The 21,084-nt window shown below is 41.9% G+C and overlaps 1 protein-coding gene across 2 annotated transcripts; it reads right to left on the bottom strand.

Annotated features, from left to right (window-relative positions):
* Positions 1-7,506: 7,506 nt before the first annotated feature.
* On the bottom strand, positions 7,507-20,837 carry LOC142399158 (phosphatidylinositol 4-phosphate 5-kinase type-1 gamma-like). Of its 2 annotated transcripts, none has more exons than XM_075483648.1 (17): positions 20,453-20,834; positions 18,043-18,071; positions 17,775-17,864; positions 17,526-17,656; positions 17,328-17,445; positions 15,860-16,012; positions 15,075-15,374; positions 14,640-14,845; positions 14,479-14,562; positions 12,910-12,958; positions 12,641-12,725; positions 12,389-12,562; positions 11,440-11,596; positions 11,255-11,323; positions 10,611-11,163; positions 9,227-9,310; positions 7,507-9,101 (listed from the first exon to the last, which is right to left on the bottom strand). In XM_075483648.1, exons 1-17 carry the CDS (start codon positions 20,544-20,546, stop codon positions 9,099-9,101), a joined length of 2,379 nt encoding a protein of 792 aa, XP_075339763.1. In that variant the 5' UTR covers positions 20,547-20,834; the 3' UTR covers positions 7,507-9,098. The 2 variants fall into 2 exon arrangements, with proteins under 2 accessions (XP_075339763.1, XP_075339764.1); XM_075483649.1 differs by lacking the exon at positions 7,507-9,101 and adding an exon at positions 10,385-10,419 and having other exon boundaries at positions 20,453-20,837.
* Between the last annotated feature and the right edge of the window lie 247 nt (positions 20,838-21,084).

Below are 21,084 nucleotides of genomic sequence, written 5' to 3'. Positions count from 1 at the left end.
GGGTTTTTAGTGCTTTTAGTTGATATTTACTGGCAGAAGACAGTGTCCTCCGTGAAATTTGACATTTAGTCAGAGGTGCCTGTAAGAATTAAAACAACCCTAGAAGAACACCCTGCCCATATGCTGCCGGTGTAGTCACACATAGCGTTGGTTTGAGTGTTTGTGAATGAGAGAACAGAAAAAAGGGAAAAGAGAAAAGAAGAACGAGTAGGTAGGGGAAGAACACGGAGAGAAAAGAGCCTTAATTGAAAAGGGGGGAAATTAAGAGTGGGCTGTCACTATGAGCATCTGTGTGGTGTCACACTTTTTGTTTTTGTCAGCTAAATTGGGCTGAGTTTGCAGTGCAAACTTGACGAATCAGCAAACATCTGTCTCTCTCTATGAACCACACACACATATAATATATATGTATATAAATATATAACACACACACGTACACACACACTCCAGGGAGTTGAGTGGAGGAAGCCTTTGATATATAAAGTGAGGGAAGATATGATCTGGTTTCTGGCAACAGTGTCAATGTTTTTCCAGCTTAATGAGAGTTGCTTGCATATATACACGAGTGAATGCACATACACACACACACACACACTTATGGCTCCCTGCCTCCCTCTCAATTCATCCAAATAACACACAGTGAAACAAAATGCTGATGGTGGTTAATGAGGCGGATGCTTCTGAGTAAGAAACACACAGAGGAAGACAGATAGAGGGACAGACTCATCTTGCCTCGAGGCAATGAAACAGACAGTTTCTGTCACATAAAGAGACACTGACATCCCATTTTGCAGGTAGCCATTTGTAGCAATGCATCAACGCACTCAACCCTTCCTTAAAAATGAAAGATTGGCAGATTTGCTAGTAGAAAATAATGGCAAGCAAATAGCAGATTCTAACCCCCCCCCTTGTCTTTATAGTTAACATTTGTAGCTTTTGAGTAAGTTGGATGATGTTGGTTCTATAAACCCTTTGTTCTAAAGTGAAGTTTGTGCACACATTCCTGCCTTTCTGGCGTTGAATACCGCTGACTTTGATGATTTCCTGTTGCAGTTAATATTATCTCCTTCAGCTAAAGCATCCCACAGAGAATGTGTTCTGTACACCCTTAAAAGGATTCACCTAAAAGGACACATACGGATGCATAAAAAATGTACACCACAGCCATTCAGCATGACATGACTGGACAATGTCTAGAGGGTGGTGTGGGTCCACAGTTGCCCTTTCAAAAATAACAGGACAGTAGATTTTTCTGTGTCAGACAAATTCTCAGCTTTGGAAGTACTCCTTTGGGTGAAGTGAGAGCTAAGAATTGACAGTGTGCAAAAGGCAGGACTTGATGCAAAAAGAATTCTGAAGTTAGTATTTCAACCCAGTCTCACAGCAAAACGTGTTGGAAACCAAAACTTAAATCCGTTGATTCTTGTGCACAGACATGATTTTTGTGCTTATGCGTGCAACAACTCCTCCTACAGGGACATACGGTCACAGCATTTCTTCAAATAGCCATAAATCGACTGTTGTGTCACATGTAACAGGCAAGAGCCAAGATTGAGTTCCATGCTCACCACTTGTGTTTTCAATTAGCTTTGCTTTGAATTAGAATTTTTGCAGTCAGCCGCTGTTTCGTTACGCTTTCACTTGCTTGGTTGGGTATGAAAAGTGACGTGATTAAGGTTCGGTATTATAAAATACTTGGTTAAGGTTAGGTATTCAAAACGATGTGGTCAGGTTTAAGAAAACATCTTGTCAGGTTCTGTTGTAATTTATCACGTCAAAATATCATTCTGCCAGATTACTGGTCCAAGTCCCACCCGCTTGGCTAAACACAGAAAAATGTTGGACTCTCAAACCAGATGTGCAACTGAAATCCAATGATTTGAAAAGTGTACTGCTCGCTGCATATTCAAAATGGTCTCATTTGGATATTTTCTTAACTTTGTATAAGGTGCCTGGCAGGGTAAAGTCAGGACAATGTCTGGTCTTTGTGAGTCATACAGCTGCTTTGTTGCACAAACCACCTCTGGATGAGTCACAAAGACAGAAAGATTCAATGCAATGTCAAGAAAATTTCAGGGCCGCAATCCATGTTTGAAAATGGCTTATAAGAGGAGTGTTTACCAAAGTTATACCATGCATTGCTTTCCATGCAGTAACTATCCTCCATTTAGTAACACAAACTGCATTCATTGCAACAAAGCATGGCCTGTAGGTGTTCCAAATTGTCAAAAAAAGGATCGATTGTAGGATAGAAAGGACACAATTTAGAGCTGAATCCACACTGACTGATGGTAGAGTGAGCAGTAGTCATTTTAACCGCAAAAGACACTCTTGTTATATTGAGAAGGGCAGATCAAATTGAATCTTTCTGTCTTCGTGTCTCAGTGGGAGGCGATTGTGTGTTTTTGTCCGCAGATTAGGGCGTGTATAGAGCTGGCTAATCCTGCCCGCGCTTCCATGTGGGAGTGGCAGTGGGGTGTCTTTGCTGTTCGGCCAGCCGTAATCTAATAGGTGCGAGATTGGACTTTATACACAGGCACGCTCACTCACACACAGATGGAGGCACACAACACAAAGTCTAGATTTGTTTCAGGATTAAAAGCGTCACCTCAATAACTGACATAATGCCACAGGCATTCCCACGGTTAGCCTGATGTGTGTGATGGCTGTGAGTGCTTTGTGTGTGTGTGTGTGTGTGTGTGTGGCTGCATTTCTAGATGCTGCTGGTGAGAAAGATGTCGAGAGAAGAAGCTGAAAGAGCACTAGAAAATGAGAAAATACAAATCTGTCCATAGACTCGAACACAGACACACACACACACACAGTTGTGTATCAATGACTTCACAGGACATTACACTGAGCTACCTTCCTCTCCTTCCCTTTAAATCTAATGGTTTATAGAAAGGATGCTTGCTTTTTTTTTTTTTATCCCTATAAGGAAGACACATCCATAAAATGTGACTTTCTAAACAGATTTAGGTCCCCACAGCATTCCAATACCTGGACCACACACATACCACTCAGCCCCACAAGAGAAGCAGCTGCCCAAGTTGGCAGGCCATGTACCTCTCATTATGCTGGCCACTCACTCGTGTCCTGGCTCTCTTTCCCCTGCTGCAGCTGCTGGACAGGTAGCATCTGCCACACATTAGCCTGCTTTTAATGATTTCTGTTGCAGCCATTATCAAATACTTAGGTACAGAGATCCCCAGGGCAGCATTTTTGCAGTGACATGCATTCAAAATCATTCATTTTTTTCTGAAGTTCTGCAACCATAGCAATGTTTTTGCAAGATGAGACTTTTTTTTTTTTGTTCGTGTGAAAGCTCATCTGGCTCACAGGACCACAATTCAATAGTATTTGATCGTATTGGATTGTAGCTCAAGCTTAAGTCGAGACACTGAGTTGCTGCTAGAGGTGATCCCTAAAGGAGGAATATGGGTGGCTGTGGCCAGTGGACCTCCCCCCATAAGGAAGCAAATACCACTGTGGTTAAGATTGATCCTACAGCATGTTTTGCAAACAACAAAAATGCAATTTCAAGATTTCCAACACCAACAACAGGTGTTCCAGATCCCATCTCTCACCAGTAGTTCGGTGTTTCCTCATTTTGTCTGTTCAGGTTTTAGGCTTGAACAGGTTCATAGAAGATCAAAAGATTCTTACAAGGTTCATGGTCAACTTTCGGTTATCATTTACTTTCTTTTTAAATATGTGCTGTGATCACAGCTTTAAAAGGACTGTTGCCAGCTCAGTGACTTTTCAGTACTTACATGGCCCAAATATTGTTTACCTTTTGTGCCCAACAAAAAGAAATATAAATAATCTTGTCGATGCAACACAACCAGAACACACCATGTAAATGTCAGCCACTGGTTGACGTTATCATATTTGCCTATAGACCGATTACAGTGAACAAGCTAAATATTAACCAACACCGGCTGTCATATCTTTGCATCCCTATTATGCATAGTTGCATTATGCATAGTCTAACTTCCAAAGAAATAAAAGAATCAATTTGCAATATTTTAGTGCTTTACAGTCTGTTTGAAACTTTGAATGCTCATTGCTGTCTTATCAAACAGACCTGAATCCCTACAGCTACATGAATCATGATTTAAATGTCCTTTGACAGTGACTCAAAGGCTACTGAAATCAGTGAAGACAAAATCAAGTAATATTACAAAGTGTTATGTCACTTTTTTTCTAATTTAATTTGTCATGAGGAGGGACACTTTGATCATTTTACCACATCCCTAACAATTCATCCTTTCAGTGTGAAATGACACACAAAAAGCTTATAATACACCAAGTGATAGTCTTCCAGGCTAAAATATTAAGGCCTGAAAAATTATGGAAGGGCTAAAAAAAACTGGTTTCCCATATATGGCCATTCAAGGTTTGGCTCCAAAAACATGTCAGTCAAAGTAATCCCTGATGTTAAAATTCCCAACCATACAGCTTATTTTGATAAGTTTATAGCCTGGAACAAGAAAACCGCTTAGGTCTCTAGAACTACTGTAACTGTACAGTGGAATTTCGGTGTAACCCTTATGATCAAATTGCTTGTTTTTCACTATGAAGGGCAGAAATGATGACAGACAGTACAACACAAGCAGAAATATAAACACAGTTTTGACTGAAACTGTTATTTAAACTCTCACTGGCTGTTCAAGTATTCTCCTCTCTATGTTTAGTGCATTCATTCACGTCATCCAGTTTCAACATGGCAACATCTCGACAGACCTTCGGGTTTGATAAACCTCTCCAAAAGTACCAGCTTGTGTTTGTATTTCAGTCTCCCGGCAACTTAGTGAAAACCCATGAGCAGGAGAGAAAGAATGAGAAGAGGTGGATAGAGGCAAAATGCAGCATACTGTTGGGGAAAGTTTTGTCCTTCACCAGCCCTCCATCCCTCTATCCCCCCTCCATCTCATTAAGAAAGGATAGATGATCAATAGGGTAGAGGGGGATTAGGATTAGAAATCGATGGCTTTGTTTTCTTCGGTCTGCCAAAGATAAACACTGCCTTAAGACACTGACAACGCAACGGAGAGTATCTCACAGCTTTTCATGTTTGTGTGAGAGGGCACGACATTCCCCCTGTGTGGACAGACAGACATCTGGTTGCAGCTTCTCACGCTGAGTTAAAAAGAGGCGCTTCGATCCCCTCACAAGACTGGGAAGAGAGGGGGATGGGCTCCGATCCAACTTCTAGGAATTTTCTTCAGGACGATTTATCCAAGACTCCAACCAAGACCTCAGGTGCTGGCACTCTGTTGACTTTTTGTTCAATACACCACAACGCTGCACACAGAGAGTCACATGTCGAACTGTGTGTGGGAGATACAGGTGAGGTAGTACAAATCAGGGATTGGCTTTTTCACATCAAATCACCTTTTCAACACTTTCTTAGAATAGCTGGAAATGACAGACGGAGAGGTAGCATAACATACTGGCTGAATAGCAAAGTGATGCTCCTGAAAACCTGAGTGGGCTGGAAGGAGTAAGGCAAAGCATTCTGGGTAGGTGAGGCTTCACCTCCCACACAGGGTTTCAAAAACATACCCCCTGCTTTGATCTGTCTCTGCATTCTGTCTCTCGCTCTTCTTCCCTCTCTTTTCTTTTCACGTGCACACACACACACACACACACACACATCATACACCCGCCCTGTTTGTTGTGGCTTTCGCCCCTCTCTCCTTTTGAAAGAACAAAGGCATTTGTGTATGTTCCCCGCAGATGAAAGCTCAGCTTTGAGATGACCCATTCACCTCAGGTACAGGTGCTGCCACTCCACAGTTTTTCTTTAAATTAATTCTAATTCATTGGGAAGTTTATTAATAAAATTTAAGTGCTCATTTTTTGAACCACTACTTACTTTTGTACTAAGCTGTTTTGATTGTGTGCGTGCATGTTTTTGTTTTTATGATAATCAGGATATCCTTCCTATTCAAAGTCACAGGTGTCTGATGCCTGTATGCAAGCAGACAGAGGGGGGAGGAGCAAAGGAGGACTGACAAACAAAGATATTCACACTGTCTCCAATTCATCTGACATGCATGAAATTGGGTTGTGGCAGATAACCAGAGCAGCCTCAAGTGGATGCTGGGAGAACATGCAAAAAGACACCATCCACGTCTGATGCCACTGTTGCACCATTATTTCACAGGGCTGTTTCTTCTTGTATCTCCAAGCCTGAAGTCTGTTTGTATCACATGGGAAAAAAAGAGAAAAGAAAGAAAAAAACCCAGTAAAGAGCTGGTTGAGATTAAAAAAAGAAAAGCATTTATATTCAAAAAGATAAAACTGGACTTTAATAGATATCATTCAACAAAGCATAAATGGTGCATGTGTGGGGGACTTATTTTCAGCTGTCTGTTCTTGCACTGTGGTGCACATGTGGGATCATCTCAAAGTAAACAGTTGGAATACTCACCCCAATGAAGTAGGATGTCAGCTTGTGCTACCGTGTTGCGCATTCATGTTTTAATAGTTAATGAACAGAAGTTCTAAAACTCTTTTGCAAAGAGGAATAACACCCTTCTGGTCAGACTGTTGTTGCACGCATTTATTTATGGGAGCTGCTGAAATTATGAACAATTTCTGGAAATTGTCTGCTAAACCCTTTAGCAATTGTTTTTGCGCAGTTGGTCATTTGAAACTCTGGAAAAGGAATGCCCATTTAGATGAAAACCGGGGAAAGTTCGAAAAAAATAATTATTGAACGGCCCGGGGAAGGTGCAAAAGATTATGTGTATATAAGCGCACGCGCACGTGTGTGTGTAGGCCAATCATTCCAGGCCAATTCGTCAGGTGGCTGCTGATCCCTGTTCATCACACATTCCATCATGGCCCGACATGGCTGACTTGTCACCATGAGTGACATTCGCAACTCTGGCTTATACGTAAATACACACACCAACACAGTAATACATCCGCACACATAAGTCACACACTCTAAACACACCCACGGCCCATTTCCTCTCACAGGACTTTATTCAATGGCACTTATTTAGCTTATTTATTCTTATACTGTATCTGAGTGCATTCATAGGGATCTTTTCATGTGAAAAACACGTATTTCTGAAACTAGTTAGGACCCAAGAAACCTCGATTGAATCTTTTTAAGCCATCTTATTTGTGGGATTACAGCTTGTGTTGATTAATAAAATCCATCCCGAGTGAAGCAATCAAAATTTCACATCATTATGTTTATGTGCGTTAAAATGTCAGTGTGGTGTGGAGGCTCGATGTGTGAGGTTTTAAATATGAGCCCTGCTTTTATGATCCATCAGGAACACAATAAAGAAAATCATGACTGATTGGGGGCTCATATTCTGGCATATGTTGTTGTGCAATTTAATTTCAGAATGCAACTATGAATCATGAAATTCCAAATAACCCATAGGCCTTTAAAGTGTTCAACTCGAGACATATATGTCTTTGCAGGTGCAACAGTGCCACCTGGTGGGCTAATTTTTTATTAACCAGAAATCACCAACATTATTTCAACAATATATTTTTTTATTATGTTTTATCACAGTGATAAGCTACAAACACTGCTGCCTAGAAACAGGCATGTTAACATCAGCAGACTCAAATAATACAATAACATGGTAAAGTGGTGCTTACATACACAGACAGGGAGTGTCAATGTGATGAGTCTTGTTTCAGCAGGTAAGTGAGACAGAAGACGTTTTAGCTGTATTATTCTTTTTAAACTGAATACAAAACTGAGGATATTTAATGTTATTCAATATGTTAAGTTCTGATCAGGCCGGTGACATTTTAAAGACTGGGTCAACTGTATCTCATTTCTATCCCACAGCCAACATGCTTATAGCTGGTTCAAACTCTCATAGACTAGAACAACAACAGCTTCGGACAATTTGATAAATAGGTAGGACAGCAAAATCTTACATGTCTCCCTGTCACACATCAGGTGCATGCAGACACATGCGCACACAGAAGAGCACACACAGACTTACATCCACGTGCTTAAACACATGCAAATCGACGGATTACAAAAATGCTTTTATTCATTATTTAAGATTTTGTTCTCTGATGTTCCGAATTTCCTCCAAATATTTGGTATTCCCTCAGAGTGAAATATTCTGCGTGCTCGTACTGCTACGTTTTTGTCCCTTTGTCACAGATCATATCTGACCAGAAAATATTTTTTTTAAAAGTTACTACCGCAATGAGATAGTAAGTAAGGCGATTTGAACAAAATCACTCACTGTCAGATTAACAATTTGTTAAGTGGACCAGCGCACACCAGTGTGTTTACACACAACATAAAACATCAACTGTGTTTCAGTTTGTTTTCAACCAACAACCAGTGACAATATATCAAAACACACAGGGACTCAAAAGACCCCAGCCACACGGACACTGATAAAGTGCTAAGAATAAAATGACACAGATCTGACATGCCCCTACGTAAGAAAGAAATGCATGAAAAATGTTTGAAATAATTACATATGAGTCAGTAAGAAACACATGTCAACACGTTATTGCTTAGGCAGAGCTGAGAAGAAGGACGCCCGGCCTGCATTACTTACCCCGCTGCATCCGCATCCCAACTGGGGATGATGTCAGGTAACTTCAGAAACTTTGGGGCCAGAATTTAAACTTTGTTTTTCTATTTGCCTTGTATACGTTTTCAGAAAGGTTTGAACATCAAGCATTAGGTCATCATGCAGATAATGGAACCAGTGGATCGTCTTGGAAAACACCAGCAATGAAAACAGTGTCCCCTTAGTTTGATTGTAGCATATGATCTCTATTCCTGCGCTTGTCATCAATCAGATTGTCCAAGAATTGAGGTAATGTTTTCTATCTTGATGATAATTCTGTCTGTACATTCATCTGAATGTGTCAAAATGCATTCTTGCATTCTCACAGTTAAATTCCTGATCCTTTAAGTTCCCTCCATCAGTCTTTTTTTTTTGCTGTTGGCAAAGCAGACTTCCACATGCAGCTTCAGCAGCCACCAGTGAATCTTCAGCATCTTTGTGGCTTTATAATTAAAACCTCACAGCCTTTGTATCTGAGACAGCGTCTGACTCCATCACTGGAATTTCCGGTGTGAGTTACTGAAGAACATATAAGGAAAGAGACGATTACTGTCAAAGACAACTGTAGGAGAGAAGCAAAAAATATCTTCCCTCATCCTTGTTCTCTAAATTGACTTAAAATCCTAAATGAACTGCACACCTACCGTCTCACTCTCCCCATCTGAGCCCCTTCTGGACTCTGAGCTGCAGTGCAAAGGAGAGTACACCCAGCTCCGGTCGTCCTGAGTCTGCAGTTATGCAAAACAGCCACCAGAGGGTAGAAGAAGAAGAGAGGACTTAATGAGACAGATCAAAGACGTCTCATGTACATGGCATAGTTTAAAGCTGCATGTCCATCTGTTACTTCCCTCCATACAGAGATCTCCTTATAAATAATCTAAACGAAACCCCGATTTCAGAGCATTCAAAATATCCAAAGTGCAGCTTTAATAATGAGGCAATTTCCAACTTCAGAAAGGGAGTTTCTTTCCAGAGACACAGACAACATTAATCAGCTTGTCAGCTAAAGGGCAGAAACTTAAGGGATTAACAAAAGCACAAAGCCAGTTCAAACTAGGTTAAACTAGCTACACATCTAAGACCCCAGACATTCAAATGACGGTTGAGTGGTAACACGTGACAAAAAAATGCTGATGACGGAACTTCGGAAGCAGGACTTTTCATTTGCAGTGCCATTCTCTGCAGACTTTAGCAGTAATCAGCCCATGTGAAATGCACTGTAACGTTATTTTCACGTTTTTTCTGAAGGTCCATAAGCAGCAAATTCCAATGATGGCTACAGTGAGACAACTGCCAGCAATGTAACCTCTCCCAGTGTTTCAAATGACTCAAACTACTTTGGTTGTGACTTACACTGTAACTTGAGCTAGAGTTAAGCTTACGGCGGCCGAGAACCGGAGAGTACACCCAATATCTGCCATCTGCATACTGATGGTTGGACACACACACGCACACACACACACATTAACACACAGATGAACACACAGGTGCCCACATCAAAATAAAAGAAGGTAAATGGATTATTATGCAAAAAGCAGATGAAAAAAGGAAAAGATACATAATGGAAAATGAAGATCAAATAAAAGGCAGATAAAAGGCTGACAGATGGACTTTGACAAGATGCATGAAAGCAGATTGACAGATGTACTTCATGCTGTGCGGGAGAGACAACCTGTGTTTCCCTGATACAATCAAAAGCAGTATAAGTAGTCGCAGCCTCATGCTTCAGAGAAAAAGCACTTTAGGCAGCATGAGCAGCTCGCATAGTGCGTGCACACTGCTACACACACAGCCCACCTCACCATCATAACTCTACCACGCTGTCCTGACTGGGCCACTGCAAAAGACCCGGCAGATTAAAGAGAAGCAGAAGGCAAAATATTTTGACCACTGAGAAATTCAATAGTAAAGTGATTCATATTTCAACTCATTCTGGTTTATCAAACTTCCAAAAAACTGGTCCACTATCTCTACAAAAGCCTTCGGAAAAAAAACCAAAGCACTGAAAACAAGAGAGTAGGAACTTACAAAATAAATGTCAGAAACCTGCACCTCCCCCTCCAATGAGTTGTGGCTGCTGGACACAGAGAGCTGATTGCGCGTGGTGCGCGGTGCGCGCTGAGGCACCTGGGGGCTTGGAGGGACCGAGGAGGGAGGCGATGATGCGAGATGGTGGGAGGAACCCTGGTCGGAGGACTGAGTGGATGCGGGGCAGATGGGGGTAAATGCTGAGGCAGGATGGAGGGTGGAAGTGTTAGAAGTTGAATTGTTGGGTGGCGATTGCGCCGCTGAATGAGAGACTGAGGAGGGAAGAGTAGAAGACTGAGCGGCTGAGGGAGAGGGGAGCGGTTTGGTGGACGGACAGATGGATGACGAAAGTGTGGAGGATGACCGGGCGGCACAATGAGCAGTGGAGGAGGAAGACGTGAAGGAAGGGGGGAGAGTAGAGGAGGAATATGCAGAGGATGAGCAAGAAGTTGAGGGAGTGGATGAAGCAACTACACAAGACTGATGATCCTGTGGTTGTTGGCCCGGAGAGGTTTCTGTCATCTCTGTGAGCTCCGTGCTCTGCGGGATTTTGCTGTGTGAAGCAAGGCAAAGGACACCGGCATGAAGTCACAAATATGTACATTACCCTAATAAATTAATTTTCATCCAGTTCACGTGAGTACCTAAGCTCCACCTCCACGGTTATAGTGTCCTGTCGTTCGCCGTGAACTTCGACTACTTCTTTTTGGGACCTGAGAGCGCACAAGAAAAAACAAGGTGTGAAAAACACACATAAAAGTTGCAGAATCGAGTGACTTGACTGTTAAGATTCTAATTAAAAAAAATATATAACTGCAATTACTCTCACCTGGCCACATTGGGTGAATGTATTTGTCTTCTGTAGCGTGGATGCTCTGGTGTATCGAATGGGGTGGTTGGTAAGGAGTTATTGGATGAGAGAGTGGTGGCTATAGATGCTGTGGTAGCATCTTCGAATGAAGGAGGAGTGCAGGGCGGATCCCTCCCTGCGTTGCAAAATCAATTATGTTAGAATGAGCCATGTGCAAGGAAGAATAAAATCTTCTGTTTGAACTCTGTACATGTCCATCATACAAACACCCCTAATCTCAACTATATTCTTATACTATTTTCTATACTATTTTCTTTTGTTCATAATCATGAAAGTCAGTTTACTTTGCTCAATAAACATTATTAATCTCAGAATTGCTGTGCACACCTCTAGTTGTTTTTACTTTGTTTCGGTTTTTTGTTCAGATTGATGTTAAACGGCAGCTTCATCTGAACAGGAGCCACTTTCACACATGCGTCGCGCCTTATTTTCACAGAAAAAACGCCCTCATTAACCAGTTCCTGTTCCTCCTTACACATGCGAAACAGAGAAGCTTCAGCCCTACATCACTGTGTCCTAACACGTATGGAGCCTGAGTCACAGAATCAGTAGAATGACCACAGCACCCTTGCTTAGAGCATCGCACACTCTGTGACGGCGGCACGATGTGTGTAAGAGCACGCGTGGCAAGATTGTTTCGCCTCTGTTACCATCTCCCTTGCTGGCTCAGGGGTGTCTCCGCGTCGGATCAACTTCGACCCCCCATTCTACCTCTGTACTTTCACACAAGAACCAGCTCTCAACAGTGGGACTGTCTGAAGTCTAGAGACATAATGTCTTCAGGGATATAAAAAAAACAACTTTCTGCATCCTGTGGGCAACACTGTACGAGGACCATCACCTCCTTTTCGAACATGAGGGTGGATGATTTCGGATTAATAGTTTAATTGTTTAGAAGATATCCCACCGTTGTCTTCGAGAATGGGGAAGTTGCGAGCTCCTCTTAGATTTTCCAAGTTGTCCAGATTCTCCTGTCTCTCTTCACTCAGTGAGGGACGCTGCCCAGCTGAACTGGTTCCAGCACCGGACTTGGACACGGAGAGAGCCCCTCGGCCTCTCTTAGACGGAGACGATCGTAATGCTGCGAAATAGAAAAGAATCATTCATTGCTCACGTTCATTTGTATTCCTTTGCACTGGATCTACACATGTAAACTCACAGCAGCTCTTCCTGAAGACAATTGTGTTACAGAATTTGTAGAACCTTTCGGCATAGAAACCAGGCCTGTGAACTGACACGGTGTCCTGTGGTGGAATGTAAGCAGCAACAAGAAGAAGTTATTAGTTGTATTTCACAAGCCAATGACAGTGGAAGCACCTCAACCAATTAAACTAATTAGAAAAAACAAAAAAACATTGAAGTTTAAAGTGGTTTGTTTTGAAAAAAAAAGAGAAGCTATTATAAAACAGCTTAATGGACGCTACTCACTCCATCGTGGATGAGAGACTTCCAAGAGTGCTCCAGTTTCTTAATCAGTCTGTAAGAAAAAAGACAGTTCACTTCAATCAGAAACTCATTGTGGTTGACTGGAAACACAGAGCTGAATCTGTGGCACCAACAGCCCACTTGCAGCGCTGATGTGCATTTTCAAGATCAATTCTAAAGACTAAATTTAGAAATTAGATCTACCTGCCTGCGATTTCTGTTGTTTTTTTAATATTTGTTGAAGACAAAACGCCTAAACACCTCCACACTGACATGCAACCTTTAAGGGGCTGATATTTGTTATGTGTCAGACTCATTTCTCATCTTTACACACATAGTTCTCAATAAATACGTGCAAAAAATTTAAAATTAAAAAAAATAAAGAAAAGATTTGGGACATGACCTTGACCTTATTCAAAATAAAGGACTGAAATATCTCATTTCCACATACTTAAGTGTTAAAATGTTCGACCTCGCTCTTGGTTAAAGTACCTTTGACAGAAATAAATTGTTCAAAATGATCTTGCAAGCATGGCCTTTATACATTTGTAGGTAGCTCATCCAGGCTGGATGAAAAAGCCTTAATGCACATCCATATTCAGGTGTTATACTCTGGGTTTGGGTCACACTTTTTCCTGAAGCTTGTATTTTCTTGGTGGTGGGATTCAGGGTCTCGCTAAAATTCAAACCTCTGCAATACATCCTGAGAGCTCTGGAAAAGTTTTCAATCATGGTTGCTCTACCATAAAACATCCCAACCATAAAAGTCTAAATGGTAGAGTTCTGCACTGATAGTTGTCCTTTCATAAGTTCTCTAATGTCTCCTGAAATAAAACCTCAATGTCCACAATAGCTTGGCAGCCAGATCAAAGTGTGTCGATGGTAACAACTCATTCTAATTTGACAGTTACTGTGGTTCTGTGCACGTTTGGTGAGTCAGAAATGTTCTTTCATCGCTTCCCCAGATGGATAACAATGACTGTTTCTCACAGGTCTATGAACAATTCTCTCAACCTCAAGACTTAGTTCTCACTCTGACACACACAGCTAAAAGTGAGACTTTACCAAGGCAGGTGTGAGATTTCTTCATTCTCTCAAATCCATTAAATCAAGCACAGGTGGACTGTGGGAAGGTTGTAGAAGCATCCCAAAGGACTACTGAGAGAGACTGGATACCTGACAGATCAGTCTAAAATGCAATAACATTGCCAAGAAAACTTGCATAATGAGGATATTTCTGTCTTTTATTTCCAATACGTTACAAAAAATATTCCAAAGAAAAGTGGAGTACTGTGTGTAGACTGATGTGGGGGAAAAAAATGAGTCTGAAACGCAACATATCACAGAAGACAAGACAACTGAAAACTCCCACTCAGAACTTTATGTAACTCCTTGGACTGAGCATGCACTGCACTTCCAAGGTGCCACATAAGCAGTTACATTGTAAACCCTTTTGTAGACACTGGGTCTACCATTTAAAGCTAGGTCCGCATTTCCTGTGTTCTTAGAGTTTTATTTTTTGTCTTTATCAGCATACTGTTTCAAATTCAACAAAGACACTGATTGCCTTACCTGTAAGACTGCAGAATATCAATAATTCCAATGAACAGCAGGAGGCGCTCCCCTTTACCACTCACAGCTGGAATTCCACCCATCCTGGACGGGAGATAAATGTTAGCATCACGTGTGGATTTGATATGAGAGGAGAAAAAAGATGAAGAATGCCGACTTACGTGTCATCGTGGTCCAGTGTGTCCCTGCAGGTGGAGCCGCCCTGTATCGACTCAATGGCAGTGGAATACAAAGCTCTCTGGCCAGCAGGCTTCTTCTCATCCCCACCTGGGGGTGAGCCCTGTGACTGTTGCTCTCTCTCAGCTATGGTTTTGTTGTGGACGCCGAGCAGCAGACTGTAGTCCATAATTTTAAAACTCTCCAGAACCTAACATAAACCATATTTCAAAATGAGTTGTAACAACGTTAGCAACACATTTAGAGGGTTAATTGTGGATTTAACCTTGCAGCTTGGAGCATGGCAAAAAAAATAACATAAGCCTCTTTGTCTCCCTTCTCTTATTGATTTATCATTAATTTGATATTTGAAATCTCTGCAATCAACAATAACAGTGTAACTCTGGTTTCACTAATAACTGTTCATGTTCATTTCTCACCAGGCAGTCCCTTTGCAGCGTTTTGACTAAAGCGCTGTATGTTTCCTGGTCAAGAATGAGGCCTTCAGGAACGTCGCTCAGGAAATCCAGGTCTTTAAAAGTGGGTTTGGACTTCTCTCTTTCCTTCTTGGATGCTCGCCTCTTGTACGTCGAGCCCTTCAGATCGAACTTAAGGTGCATGCGTACGGAACGTGGTAAAATATTGTTCATCACGACAACTCTGATATTCTTGCCCCCACACTGAACACAATAGAGGCCAAAGAACTTGGGCAGCAAAGTCCGAGGGTTCTGGTTTAGGTTCTGCAGAAGTTTTTTACAAAGCAGAAAGAGAGAGAGAGAGAGAAAGAATAAATTACATTTATTTATGCTTGTGTTCCATGTGTTGCATCCCCAGAAGCATGCACCTGCCAGGCAGCGTGACTTATCCAAAGGCCTCAGCAGAAACCTGTGCTGCTGTGTGCGTGCTTAACTCGTGAAGGGGTAATTAGCGTGGGTCTCTGCTCTTACCTATGACAAAGCCAACTACTGATGTCACAGCAGGCTGAGGGCCAACACCAGGAGGGTGGATAAAGAGGATAAAGTTGACTAGAAGTTTCTGTTGCAGTGCTGCTTGTACACATTTGCTCAGGTACACAATAAGCCCGCACCCACATTCATAAAAGTCTTAACAGACACATTATGACAATATCTCACATAAGCATAATGATCATTTTGGATGTGTTTACATTCTTCATAGTAATCTTAGAAGCACGCCATTTAAAATGAATGCAACTAATTTGTCTTACCATATAGTATCCGGGGAGCAATTTCTGCAGAAACTCAGCCTCCTTGTGCTGGACAGTTTTGATAATGAACTCGTCGTCACGTGTTACATAGAATATGGAGCCGCTGGCTCCCGGATTTGTCAGCTCAATCAATGGCTCATTACACAGAGAATACTAGTCGGAGACACAGAGGACAAACAGATTAGAGTTTAACCTTTTGTCTTTCCTAAAGTCTGGCAGTTGGACTCAAAATCTCTCTCTGGGTACAGATTGATCAATTCTTTTTTTTTTTAATAACTGCTTTGCCTGTTTTAAGTGAATAAACTGTGTAATCATATGTAAAATGTTTGTTTCATGTATCCATTCTTTATCACTGCTTATATCTGATCCAATACAACATTCCAACAGGCTACCAAAAGATTAACTGCACACTCACATGGCATTACCCATCAGGGATCCTTGTTTTAGAGGACCGAGCATGTACAGACAGCTGACATTTACACCCTACTGATTTATTAGTCACTCAAATTAAGTTATTACCTCAACTGTTGGTCGCAGTCACTTCATGACAGAAGTGATGACTGTGCAGACTGGCAGGAACATACCATCTTAAAGGAGCTCAACGCAGACACTCCCCCAGGATCAAAGCACTTAAATTTACTCTAAGTAGCCTACGCTATACATATTGTTTGGAGACCAGAGACTTAAGCTTGACAGTAAGAGAAAGTGCCTTTCGTATATACTTAATCTGTCTGACAAATTCATTTAATTTTCTATGGTTTAGTCAATAAAATGCAATTAAATCCATACTCCAGCAGCCAGACAAAATCATGCAGACACAAACACAAGCTAGGTTGGCTGCCTGCTGCCACTACTTGGAAGCTAAAAAAGAAAGCTTTGCTCGGCTAATCTCTCTTCGACACAGGTAGAATGTGAGCTTACATGTGTTGCTGGGTGTGCACCGTGACATGCACGCTACTCACAGGTTTGTGTGACAGCGTGTCTTTGTGTGTTTGCATTTGCACAGGTTTTCTTTTATGTGAGTGAAAGCTTAACGTCTGATCGTCAGTCGAACGCTTACAAATATAACTTGTGTTGGTTATTGGTTTTATGGTTTATGGTATGAATCATCAGTGATGGTATGAACAAATTCAGAGGAACTGTGTTTTTTTTCCCGGATCTTTCAACTGACATTCTCAAAAAACAAAAAAAAAAAACTAAGTAAATCTTATCAATCTTTGCAGAGGCATAATACCAGAAGGGAGGTATCCAATAAGTCTGACGCAACTTCTGAGGGACTCATCTGACGAGCTGCTGGATAAGACGGGCAGCCGCAGTACAAACAGTGATGGTGAGCAACACAGATGTTGCTCGGTTGAAAAAACAGTGACAACAGTAAAAAACTGTCTGATTATGTGGTGACACGTAACAGTGCTTCAGAAGACACATATACAGCGAGATGAGTGATCATATAGAATAAATCTCTCACCAGATAGTCATCTGGTCGGATCCCAAACAGCTCTCTGAAGTACCTGAAGGCTACGGGGGCATAGGTTTTAAACCTGAAGTCTGGGTAGTGATGGGCTGGAGTGAGGTTACTACCTTCACTGTAAGGAGCAATAAAAAGATTAAAAGATAGAAGATGACAATAAATACTTCACAGATATCAATGCACATATAAACCCACCCGGGGAAGAAAATACTTTCGACCACATAGAAGTCCTGCATAAGAACATCTCTCTCAGGCTTTGAGCTTAGGTTGCCAACAGTATATCCAATACCCAACTGGATGGACCCTTTCAAGGCCGAGGAGGTGGTCTGGAAACAGCGAGCAGAGACGAGACCAACAAAGTGATGTGAGGGGTGGAAAGTAGTTCAAGAAAAATGAAAGACTACTTACAGCATATGAACCAAAAGACAAAGAATAAGAGCTAACCTTTTTGTATGTTGTCTCTCCAGAGGCATCAACTCTCCTGTGGCCAATTTTCTTCTCCCGAGCTAGGTCTGCTCCAAATGGGGAAGGCATCTAACACAAACAAATGGCAGAGAAACCATTTATATGTGTGATACACTTTCTCCAAATACAATATGCTGTGCACCTCAGCTTATGCAAGAAATCACTGGAAGACAGATGCAAACGAGAAGACAAAGAGACACAGTGACGGATGAGACAGACGGGTGTATCGTGTGAAGCGGCCTCTCACCTCTGTTATTTGAGCCCTCTTGGCTGAATCTGTAGACAAAGACAGAGGAGAAACGGATTAAGAGGTGCCGACATCAATACATTATTTAGCATTATTTGTGATTTAGCGGGGTATGGTGGCTCTGTCATCAGACTCACACTGTTGGTGAGTGATGCCCAGACAAGTTAAAGCCATCATAAAGAAGGATTACAAAGGTCAGTGACTGCTTGAATACTAATCATGAAATTAGATTCTTCTGGCTAACACTAAATGTAACTTTATTATAGGCACCGTTTATAGACACACTCAAATCAAACTCTAATCAGGGAATAGATTTGAACTCGCTTACAGATCCCCAGAAGGTTAAAGAATCGAATGGGACCTGTGATCATCAGCTTTCATCTTAGGATCCTTTTATTTTAAAGCTTCTTTTAAAAAAAAAAGGAAACTAATATAGTATATAGTGGATTGCACTCACTACAGCTAAAAAACTGATCAAGCAGCTTTCATTAACCTCGCTCCATATAAAATCATGGTTAACTCACCAGCAGAAGAGTCCACAGCCTTAAGGTTAATAGTCGTGTAATTATCCAGAAAGGAAAAAAGGCAAGACTGCAGTAAAACTGGCTAAAGCAAACTCTGACACTCAGCAGTCAGACTCCTGCAGTGTAAAGACCAGTGTTTTCTGTTCCTGGATTAGTGTGATTTGAAGATTTGTACCAGCAAGGTTAAAAAACTCTATTGGATTGACTTCCTTCTTAATCTGGGTGCTGCCATTGGCCGAGGGCTCCTGATCACATCCCCAACCAATCACACACAAGGATTAGGAAGAATCTTTCCAACCAACATGATGCAAACAACTAGACTGTGTCTGTGTGTGTGTAAGAGGCTGGGAGGGAGGGGAATGAGAAATGGGACATTCACTTGGTTTCATAGTTCGGTTAAAGTACTTAAGCATCATCAAGCTAACTTTCAGGTGGTGAAGGCATGGAAAGTGCTGCTGCCGCCAGAGCTAGGATGATGAATCTTTAAGCCACATAAAATTACACTGTAGATAATGTAGCCGATTACCAACACTGCCATTCCTAAGAATTCAACCGGCGAAAAGGAACATTTTGAGTAATATTCTTTTTTTTATTCTTGTTCGAAGATGGAAAAACATAGCTTAAACCAAAAAAGAAAAAAGGCCTCCGGTCTCTCATCAGGTTGCTCACACCTGTAACCTGCAGATTAAGACCGGAACAATGAGAAGGAGTGTAGGACAGACACACACACACACACACTAGACTCTCTGGGGGATTAGGGTCAGGCCAGAATAACGTACCACTGAGCTGACAGCAACAAACAGGACAACCTCACTGCAATATTTGTGAGGAGTACGTGTGAAACCATTTATCACGACTGCGCCAAGAGTTCAAACGCAAATGAAATGAACCCTCACTGAAGGCTCACTTCGCTAATCGTGTAATGACATAATTTTGGCAGATTTAGGAGAAGTATGCCTTGAGGCATGTGTGTGTGTCATAGTAAAGAGGATTAAAGCTCTCCCTTATCAGTTGAGATAATGGCGGTCTATTGCTATGACATGAATGTGACACTAAACACATGGGGTGCATCTCCCCAGAGCTCTCTGCAAATATAATCTGTTAAACTAAATAATCATCTCTGCGCAGACATCCGACATTAACTGCATGGGCATGCAAATGTAGAGACAACTTGTTGGACCTCTTAGACTAATGACCACATCTGCTTTCTTTCTAAAACATTTCCACATGCATTTCATACCCACAAGAGATTAGTGTGGGATTCATTATATAAGGCACTCTTCGGATTCACATGGGAAGGGGATGAGAGAGATGGTAAGAATTATGGTGACAGACTGAGGAGCTGAGAGCACAGTATGTTTACTAGTGGGTGTTCAAATGCCCATCATGTGCTGGTGTCAAAACAAAGGTGTAACAGCTGCTGGTCACGTACACTCCATTGGCTCCTGCGCTTATATCGTACAAATAAACAGCCAACTCACAGTCACACAGCTCATCCTAAAAGGTCTTTTGAGACTGTGTGTACACATCCCAAAAGCGCTCGTGTTTGTGCCAGCCTGAAGTGAGCCACTGACATTTAAAAGAGCAGCACTGACTTTAATCTTGGCACTGTTATCTAACCAAGCAATTTATTATTCATTTGCACAGCTTAATGGAGACACCCCACAATTTTCTTGAACTGTCTGGGTGGAAAACATCTTTTCTGGAATCTGCTCAGATGACATTCTCATATGGTGTATTTGCTGATATGAATTCTGCCCACATATGTCCTGTACCCCCAGTACTACACCTGCTGCCATAGGTGGGTTTGAATATCCAAATAGATAAGAAAAAAACAGACTGGAGTAGGGCATTTCGACATTTTTTTAGATTGGAAACATACTAACCGGTGTCTTCGAGGTCAAGTTGTAGGGAGGGACCAACGGACGCCGTCTCGCTGGTGCTTCCGTCATTCCCGGTTTCCGCAGTCCCCCAGTCCATCTCCCGGACGGCTCCTGACGACGACACGCAGCCCCGTGTACCTCAGTGGGAACCAGACGCTGCGGTATACGTCTCAAATAAGTCCTGGCATTTGACTTTATTCGGCATTTACCGCCGCAGCTGCAGACCACGTTACTCCATTGATGTATATTTGTCGCTGTATTTTTTAAACGAGGTTGTCACGCTCAGAGCCAGCGGTGCTGATCATCTTCGCCGCCGCTGTGCGTCATCATCCTCACGCAACAGCTAGTGCGCGTGCCGTTACAGCTTCGTCATATTTGGACTCGCATAAGTAACAGTCTTAAATGACTCGGGGGGGCTTATCACCATGGTGATATTGGTGTAAAAGACTTAAAGGTTTTGCAAAAATGTTCCTTTCTCGAGATAATGGGCAGATCTCGCAGTTTTTTGGGGGAAATATCAACTCCTGAAAATGAGGTGGTTTCATACAGAAAGGAATTCAAGGGAGTGCTGGTGTTTTGGAATGTTCCTGATAAAGTAGCGATATCTCTGTAGGCTACCACCCACAAGCAAGATA

The sequence above is a fragment of the Odontesthes bonariensis genome, chromosome 14 (genome assembly GCF_027942865.1).
Source record: "Odontesthes bonariensis isolate fOdoBon6 chromosome 14, fOdoBon6.hap1, whole genome shotgun sequence".
Classification (NCBI taxonomy): domain Eukaryota; kingdom Metazoa; phylum Chordata; class Actinopteri; order Atheriniformes; family Atherinopsidae; genus Odontesthes; species Odontesthes bonariensis.
This window is presented reverse-complemented; position numbering and strand designations above follow the sequence as displayed.